Raw genomic sequence first — 9,743 nt, 5'->3', positions numbered from 1 at the left:
ACCACCTGCTACACTCCCACAAGCTCAAAAAAGAAAGTTTCATAACTGTAACATTCTCAAGGCCGCTAAATGAACTAAGTACACTTCGATTTACTTTCAGTATAATATATGTTTATACATAACCTGTTGTCTTAGGTTAAACAACTGTATTGTGAACTTAATTTGTGTACAATTCTTTTTGTTTTGTTAGACCAATTAGTATTATATCTGAAAATAAATTTGCCGACAGCGTTCAATATCTAAGTTGGTAGAAAAGTTGTTACAAAACGCACGAAAAAAATAATGATTGATAAAAGAACGACACTCAAAAAATTAACTTAGGATAGACGAATACAACTTTGTTCAGTCTCTTTAAATCAACATAATTATGTATGAAAATGGTTATCCTCTTCGTTACTTTAACAATGACGCAACTTTATAGAAAGAAAAACGTAAAATGGCACTTTCACGATTTGTAGGACCTAAAACAAAGTTTAAATGATGAAAGATGAGAAAGAATTAATTATAAAGTATTTTGTTTACTAGAATTCTGTATTCACAAGCATGATTTTCTAATTTGCGTAACTCTGCCTATGTTAATATTCTGAATAGGCCTAAAAATCAGATTTTCTTTGTAAATCTTAAACTAAATTTTGAATAATTAAAACAATTGTATTTATTTAACACTCACTATTTTTATTACCATATGTTTGAACTGTTTTCCGTGGTTTTAATTATATTAACAACATATCATTTGTTGATTCAATCTACACTTGAAAACATCAGTAACTATTCCATAACTCTAGGATTAGATATATCTATCACAAACTCTCCATTTTAAAAGATAAGCCATTCCCTGTGAAATATTGATAACAAGGCTTATAAGTCTATGAAACACGTAAATGGACATCCCATTGTTATATTTGATTGGTTGATTCTTTTGCAGGAGATTTCTTGTAAAAGGAGCAGTGCATATACATATTTAATCTTATAAAACAAGTTCTTGAATTTAAGTGATTTATTCAACATATCTTAATTGTTCTTTTGTGTTGATATCGCCAAACTTTGTTCAAACTAAACGTCGGTCAACATTAAACTGAAGCTATAGCACAAATGAGAGTGGACACTCTCGATCGATGGGAAATCTGTACTACGTTTATACATACGCATAATATCGATGTTTTTCGAATTTCTATTGGCTGTTCAAAGTGTTATGCGTAGTATCTAAAATTTCGTGCTAAATGTCATTAAAATATTGTTTGAACTTCATCAAGATATCCTATAGTTTTTGTCAAATATCGTTGAAAATTTAGGAAAGCCAGAGCTTGAAAAGTAGGGAATTTTGTTAAGACGAAGATTTGTTTTGGCATGGTCTGAAGCCTTGTTCAACTTTTTGGGAGCTGATTCAGTTACGGTGCCTATTGGTGTTTTTATGGTTTTATTAGAATTGTTTCTGAAAAATACATGTCATACTTAAAGTTAGACCAACATTCATAATATTTCAGACATATTTGCATTTTCGGCCAGTGTTATGTGGATATGCTAATTTGGAAAAATGAATCAATAAAAGGAGAAAACACCAATCTGTAGTGCAAACACATCAGCACATTCGCATTTATTTGAAAATGCAAATGTAATAATTTAAATTCTTTGCAAGTAGTAAAGCACACACTTCGCTCATTCGACATACTACGTCTGCACTGAAGACCGAACCAAACATTGATTTTACAACGAATCTGATTGGCTAACGGGTACCAGCATCGTACGGTTCCAAGTTCTATCTACCAAGATAGACCAGCATCTGATAACGGGGTTTAGTTACTCGCAATGGATATACCGGCTGGGATTGCCCTCTGTTTTCTACTTGTAAGTACTTATTTTGAAGGCGTTTATTTCTACTCACCTGTTAATATATTGAAATAAATTTTGTTTTTCATGGAACTGATAAATATTTTGATGATTTTAAGGTCCATTTAACACTTTTATATTGCAGTTTGAACTTTAAGAATAGATAATTCGTCCATTTTGAGGCTGAAAACCTTGTTGAATGATTCAATGTACTGAATTTAAAATAACAAGTTACGTTTTATTACGTAAATATCAAAATAACAAGTTACGTTTTATTACGTAAATATCAAAAGAAATTAAGGGATCTATTCACATAGAAATTTTATTCTTTTTTAACATTGGCAAAGACTATTCTTTAAGGGTTTTTCACATTAATATGTTAAAGTATATTTTCTTTTTATACGATTTCTGCATGCATTCTGATTAATTATTTCTGTAAATTAAAGTGCAATCGCTTTGTCAAATATTAGTTAATACCGATATAGAAACTGTATTTTACGTAGGCTTTTAAGCTATAGAAGCTTCTGAACATAGAAAATAACACTAATTTCATTGATTATCCCACTGCAACTGAAATAGAATGGAAAAGGTGTGATATTTTTCATGCTGTATAGAATCATGAAAGGGCGATGACAACAAATGTGTAAATGTTTAAAATAACACAACCAAAGCAATGTCATCCGATAAGCTTGGGGCCTCTGGGGGTCAATGCTTTTCTGAAAAAAATCTCTTGCATTTTATTTCTTAATGTTCTTAATACCAAAATAAATTTCCTCGTTTGTTAATTATTACAAAGGTTAAACCTTTCAAAATTCAAATTTTTTTTTTTATTTCTAAATGAAATATTGTCGGTCCATTTCAAAAAATATTGGTTTAAGGTCCTTATCTTGTCGTTGCAACAAAAACACCAATCTAACACAAACTACAAACTCAAAATATCTTTGCTTCTCCTTTAAGTATTATTTTTGAATTGACTTTTTAGACAATGCTAGTGAAAATTCCTGAAGGCACAAAAACTGATACCAGAAAGAAGTTATTTAATTATAATACTTGTTAAACTTTAAAAAAAATGAAACATCCATAAAAACAATTAACCAAACTTTTTTTTTGTTATTACAGAAAGGAATCAACATTTGTGTAAACTTATTTGTATGTACTTGGTTAAGAATGCATGCGGATGGTTAAAAAACCTCTTTCATACATAAGTTAACTAAAACATATATTAACAGAAAAGCATAATCAATTTTGCTTTTCACCCTTTTTTCAATTTTATTAGCAAGATCGACCGATATTTCTTTTTATCTCAAGACAATTGAATAGAAAAGTTCATATTCAAAATTGACTGCTGCACGAGAAACGAAATTTGTTTGAGAAAGAAAAACCTTAATCGTTTGGCCAGTTAATGAAAACTCTGCGAAAATAAACTACGACACACTTTTACCTTACTAATATGACATTTCAAAGAGTTGAGCAGATTTTTCCAAACTGCACATTTTATAGACAAAATACAACTGTATGATGTTATAAATGGCGCTTGTTTATTTTGTTCGTGTTCTGTTTTATTTTCAACATCATTGTATGATATTTGAATATTCTGTATTCATCAACTTTTGTGCGTAGCGAATTGTTATATAAGATTTCATAGCAGAAGTTTTGTTCTTCTAATTTTGTCTATGTACATATCAGCAGTATATCCTTTTTTAAACTCTTTTTTTTTTTGCTTTTGCTTAGCTCTTCCTAACTTAATAATTGATTAATGATAACAGTTCTTCTATTTTAGTTTTCCCCTTTCATGTACAAATTCTAGTATACATTAATATTTATTTGCAATATATCAAGAATTATCAAACCGTCAAGCGAATATGAAATACAAAGAACCTTCAAATTTAACTATAACTTCGTCATTATGAAAACTTTCCAAAATATTCTCAAGATCAGGAATCCCAAACACCTGAAACTACTACATGTTCATGTGAGTTTATACATTGTAACATGTTCGATTCAACGTGATAACAAATAAGCAATATACTTTCATGATGTACCAGTTGTGTTGAATGAAATCAATAAAATCTTCTTTGAAATATAAGATAAAAATGGTCATAAATTAACAGAAAAAAAATACAATTGTACAAATTAGCTTTAAATGATTATAACACATTTGATAAATATTTTATATTTCAGTGGCAAAAATTGTCGTATAACATTTAAGTACTAAACAGGGAATAGTATTTGTAATATCCGTAAATATTTGATAGGATTCTACTTTAGAGAATTAGTTTACGGATGCAGGCATGGTTACAAATGATGGAAATAAAATCATAAAATCTTTCCGTTGAACACAAAGCTCTAGACCTTCTTCTTAAAGAGAGAAAACGTTATATGTTCAACACTCTCAGACATATTTCCTCACTTCTTGTAACCTAAGAGTTGTTCAGTTTTATACTCAAGTGCATTGCCTATAGCCAAGGTCTTTGCTGTTCTTTGATATGGAAAGGAACCTGTATATTGACCGTGGTTTGCGACGTTGACGATGATTCAGTTGTACATATGTATTTATTTTATAACAACACAAGAATTACAATTTGATGATGCGCGGTTTTTCAAATGTCTGTAATGTTATAGGTATGTAACGAATATTCCTGCTTGATTCGAACCAAGATGATCTACACATAGTAAGTCTGCTGACGTGGCCGCTGGTCTATAGACAAATAATATTTACACTTTTATCTATTTAGTTCCGATGACTCTTCATTGCTGATGAAGTATTGGAAAACTTCTTAAAAGAGAAATTCTTTTATTTTTGTAAAACACACGTATACGGATTTTAGGCTGTGCACAAAGAGTATAAAATGTCAACATAGGCCTACTTTCTTGAGATGGATATTTTTATTCCTTTTATGCAAATTTATTTTACCAATCCATACCTTTTGCAAAAATCATTCCACTGTACTTAGTCCTCCAATAGCTTTTTCTTTCTGCCCTCTTGTGAAGTATTGAATTGATTTCAGAAAATACTGAAACAAAATCAATACATACCCCTTAAATGTAAATATACATGAGATATAGTCTTTAGTATAAAAGGGTTCGATGGAATACACACATATTTTGTTAACAAACATCATTAAAATTCTAAATCTATACGCTCGAATCTTAAATGTTCGAAATTTACAAAATAAACTTTAATACATTTTCACTGTTTTTCAAAAAGAAAAATTCATATAAAATATTAATTTTTTTTTATTTCATTGAAAAATTGTTAACAATCAATGTTTCGTACTATCATTTCACTATGATACATCATTGGGAATCTCTCTCTCTCTCTCTCTCTCTCTCTCTCTCTCTCTCTCTCTCTCTCTCTCAAAATAAACTAACATTAAAAAAAGCAAACACAAAAGAAACTCATCGACGGTTCCCTGTAATACAATTTTCCGAACAGGAAGAAAGGTGTCAATTTATTTGACAACACCCATTTTTTGTTAGAACTCTTGTCGTATACGAACTAAATCCCTCTAACTAACCAGAGGCAATTGAACGGCGGCTGCTTGTCATACATTGATTTTAATATTGATAAATATTGAATAAAGAAAGGTGGTTCAGACATTACAGGAAATCAAAGTTCTACAGCCGATGTCTCCGAGGGTTCTGCAATTGATTCATCAACTACAGTTTTAGAAGTCGTTATTGATTTTGATTTTGCAAGCCGATGCAATTTAAAGCCGCCCCTGGTATTCATAAGTTCAAGTCATCTTCATTTTGAACAATTACATACAAATTTTTCTTTTTTTTTTCGTTTTGTTTTTGTGGGTTTTTTTGTTTGTTTGTTTGTTTGTTTGTTTGTTTGGGTTGAATCGTCAGGTTCAAAACAGTGCAGCCATTACAACCTATAAAAGAGGGTTGAATGGTCGTTGCCATTTTATACTATTTTGATCTCCTTGAGAAGAGAAGCTCTGTATAAAGACAATAATAGTTCATGGCTTAAAAAAATTTAACGAAGATTTGATGGGTATTTTGTTGAGGATCCAATCTTCATATAATCAAACTGAAATAAGAAGATCTACTATCCAAAAAGTGCAAAAACGTAGTCTGTTTGAGACTCGTTCTCTTTTATAACTCATCTGCAACAATTGGTATTTAATAAGACAGAGATAAAACCTTGTCTCGTCTCTTTAAAATATTAATGATGCAAAATAGTCATGCTGTAACATCATCTCATTGATATATTGACCATTTGTAAATTCGTTTGTTAAAAGAACAAAACACAAAGGGCATTGCTTGTTTTTGGGAGTTGATTTTAATCAACTCTCCTATGCAGTAACTCTGGCAAACCGAAAGTGAAACAGTGTTTGGACCTAAGCACAAATCATCACCGCTGACAAGACTTAGTTCTCGAAAATAATCGATAAATTCGCTGTAATGAATTCTGAAACACTGTTTTATTTATAAATACCGTGAAAATAGTCAGATTTTAAATAATAGGAACAATTTAAATATTTTTTGTAGTGGTATGTATTCCTACGCTAGAGATTACTATAGTCTCGTTCAACCAGACGATCGGTGGTTTTCGACAAGCAGAGAATCTCTCTTGCTTGTCGGAGATTAACGGAGATTAACGGAGAAAGACGAGCGTCTGGTTGAACGAAACTAGAGTCCAGAATTGCTTGGATCCATACAATTTTTCAGAAATATTTCGATTACTGATACATACATGTACCTTGATGGAATTAAGAGTATCTTTAAATAATTACACGTCATGATTCATATGAGTTTTATCGAAATTCTTTTCGGAAAAGTCCGAGTATTCATATTATAAAAAATGTGCGTTATTCAAATACATACATGTATAAGCAGAGACATAAATATTTACGTCTCTGGTATAAGAAACTACTTGTCATGCAAAATAACGTGTCGTTGATTCTAAAATAAATAATAATCGATAAAATCAAAAAATCAACTCCCGTCAGTACTTCAGTACTTTGATTTTTCTTCAATTTCATATCACTCTATGAAAATTGTTCCAGCTTATTTAGATGAATTATTTAAGCAATTAATGATATTAATACATGAAAGACATTTTAAAAGATAGTACCTGAAGATATGTAAATTGTATATATTGTTTATTTTTTATAGATATTTTCAACAGAGGCTTCAGGTAAGTTTCATTCTATGTCAATTCTAGTAAAACATTTATTTGATTTCCACAAAGCTAATTATTTAAAATCACACTTTTAAAAAAATATTTCAAAAGTATTGCATGTTTAATTTTTTATGTACTTCAACGAAACGTTATTGCTGACAGACGCTATAATGTTCAGTTTTATTTTGTTGTGAATCGCGCTTGCTGTCACCGATATCCAAACGTTCTGTAGGGAATACCACATTAAGCAAACCGGCAATTTGTTGATTGGCCACAAATGATTAGAGAAAAAAAGCAAGTAATGTGCTCCAAGTCCTCTGTTTATTGACTGTTTATGCATCAATAGACTTTTAAACTCTTGATAGTTAAGTCTTTACACTATAACAACGGATAGCATTGACATAGAATTGGTTGGGGACGAGAAGAAATAATTGGGGCAATCTTTTTTGCGAAGAAATCGGGAACAAAACGGTGTCAAATATGACGGAATTTCTTTACAAAATAGTCCACGATCAATTCTGGTCGATCAGCCAAAAACATTGCCTCAAAGCAAAATTCTATTTTAATGTGCGATAAGGATATTGCGTGGGGGTAGATTTGAAGTCGCATTTCCATAAAAGTTTCGATATATCTATTTTCACTGACGTACTGATATTTCAAAGAGAGAAAGACAAATTCTGTTTAGTCCAGGGGGAGAGAGATAAGACAAAATTGATAACGCAGTTCTTTGTCATCCAGTCATTCCTAAACCTATCGTCATAGATTAATTATTAGTCATATTTTATGACAATCGGCGCACATGATATGCGTACAGATGATTCCATGAATCCCTTTGCAAGAACAAAAGCAAGCGGGCAGTGTACTGCCTAATTACATGTTTTATTTAAATCACTTCAAGAATCTTCTTTAAGGTCCCCTTTAAAAATGTTCATTTGCACTCTCTCAACCGACTGCCGGAAAGTACCAGACAAGATTTTTACATGATTAAAGAATTTGATTACAATATCAATATTTCTTTTTAAAATTCAGTTGTTCATAGATAAATTTTTTTTATCTTAATTCATTTTGTAGTTCAAATTTGCACCTTTAAAAAAGCTTTTTTCCCAACTTACCAACCTAATGATTAAACAATGAGTTTGCAGAGGGCAAATAAACATTTTCAAAATATCCTTAAAATGAAAAACACCAGTTTACCTTCGTAAAAAGCTTACAATTCAGGCATGTTTATAGTGTTTACAACGTAATTCAATTTGAACCTGCTTATTCGTCACACAAACCATTCAATGATAACTCCAAATCTTTTTGGATTGGAAAGAGAATACATTTAATACTAATGCAAGAATATGATTCAAACATAAAAGCATCATGAATAAAAAAAAATCCCAACGTAACTTCATAATCAATATTGCCCATCTGAAAGCTATCCTGATTAAGATTTGTTTGTTTGTAAAACAAACTAAATATTCGCTGTTTGTATGCAATGGCAACTAATTATTGTTAATGATCGATGGTCGGATTAATCGATAACCAGGCTTCAGTGAGGGTTTGTTACCCTCTTCTTTCGACCTCTTGATTTGGTACTCTCTTTCTTCAAATGTGTATGATGTTCAGTGTAGTTTTTTGGTCACTGAATGCTATATGACGTCATTGGTCTTTTTTTCTTCTTTTTTCTCTTGTTAGTATTGTTGGACCAAAGAAATTCAAAAAAAATTGTCTGGATGACTATTTTCATTATGTAAAAGGTTCGCATGAAACCATTTCAATTTATTCTAAAGTTACTGGTTGGACATCTTCATGAATGCTTAATAAGTCTGAGTGCTCTTCACCAGTTATATGTGCACTGGTAAATACATATATTCATCGATCAAATTGTTAATGTTTGAGCTCAAACGGTAGTAGATTACGGTTGATACTTGGCAGTTTATATTTTGTTTCTTTAATTTCATATCTGAATTAAAAGCATCTGTTACGTAATGTCCCTTCAGAGGTATTCTATTGCAATGAAAAGAGAAGGGTCCTTGGTTCTGGTGTCCGCCAAGGTCTTTAGTCTCTTTTTCCTCTGCTAATTGATTATCGATTCCTAGAGGGTCATCAATAAACATTCGCACCAAAGTATTCTAATTATCCACCGATTGGATCTTAATTGAGCAATTTGAAAATATCATGTTTACTCTTTGTCCCATTTAGTGAGCAAATAGCTATATGGATCACGTAATATTTCCGAGCTCTTTCTTTTGCCTTGTTCGTTAGTTCAACATCAAAGATGTCTTGATTAGTTATATAGGCAGGTTTTTACGATAGAATGAAATCATTACCCTTGAAATGAGACGCGAGACCGTAGATGTCGGCCCTTATCTGTCATTCTAAGACATATTCTCAATTGAAGCAGTGAACCAATAAGCAAAGTATCTTATTTCAGTGTTATCCTTAATATACCGTTTTAACCTTATCTTAACACTTTGTAATGTTTCGGTATCATCTTTTGGGATACTGAATCATTCAAGTTGAACCAAATTATGAATTTTTAATGTAAGAAAGCAAAGACTGAAATCTCTTTTGAAACCGTTATAGCGGGTATCAATCACGATAATTGACACAAGGTTTGTAACGCTTTCAAAACATAGTTTTCAAGCGATTAAGTACCCACTAAAAATGTTACCAAGGTTAAAAATGCTTTGACGGTGCTGTCTGAAATTTAAACACAAACCCTAAATCAAGATTGATGATAGTGAATCGATATATAAATTTCATGAACAAAAGAACAAAATGATTGGCCTTATCT

At 31.1% G+C, this 9,743-nt stretch overlaps 1 protein-coding gene across 3 annotated transcripts in view; it reads left to right on the top strand.

The window, feature by feature from the left end:
- Window positions 1-1,640: 1,640 nt before the first annotated feature.
- LOC105320325 (polycystin family receptor for egg jelly) overlaps window positions 1,641-9,743 on the top strand; it is a 30,487-nt gene continuing 22,384 nt past the window's right edge. The window contains exons 1-2 of one of the 3 annotated variants that reach the window (XM_066066186.1): window positions 1,641-1,845; window positions 6,955-6,976. In XM_066066186.1, the coding sequence (XP_065922258.1) occupies window positions 1,807-1,845; window positions 6,955-6,976 (61 nt within the window). In that variant the 5' untranslated portion in view covers window positions 1,641-1,806. The remainder of the gene's footprint in view (window positions 1,846-6,954; window positions 6,977-9,743) is intronic. The other 2 variants (XM_034456565.2, XM_066066187.1) reach the window with 2 other exon arrangements.

Source organism: Magallana gigas, chromosome 7 (assembly GCF_963853765.1).
Source record: "Magallana gigas chromosome 7, xbMagGiga1.1, whole genome shotgun sequence".
Classification (NCBI taxonomy): domain Eukaryota; kingdom Metazoa; phylum Mollusca; class Bivalvia; order Ostreida; family Ostreidae; genus Magallana; species Magallana gigas.
The sequence above is the reverse complement of the archived record's forward strand: the minus strand, read 5'-3'. Positions and strand labels throughout refer to the sequence as shown.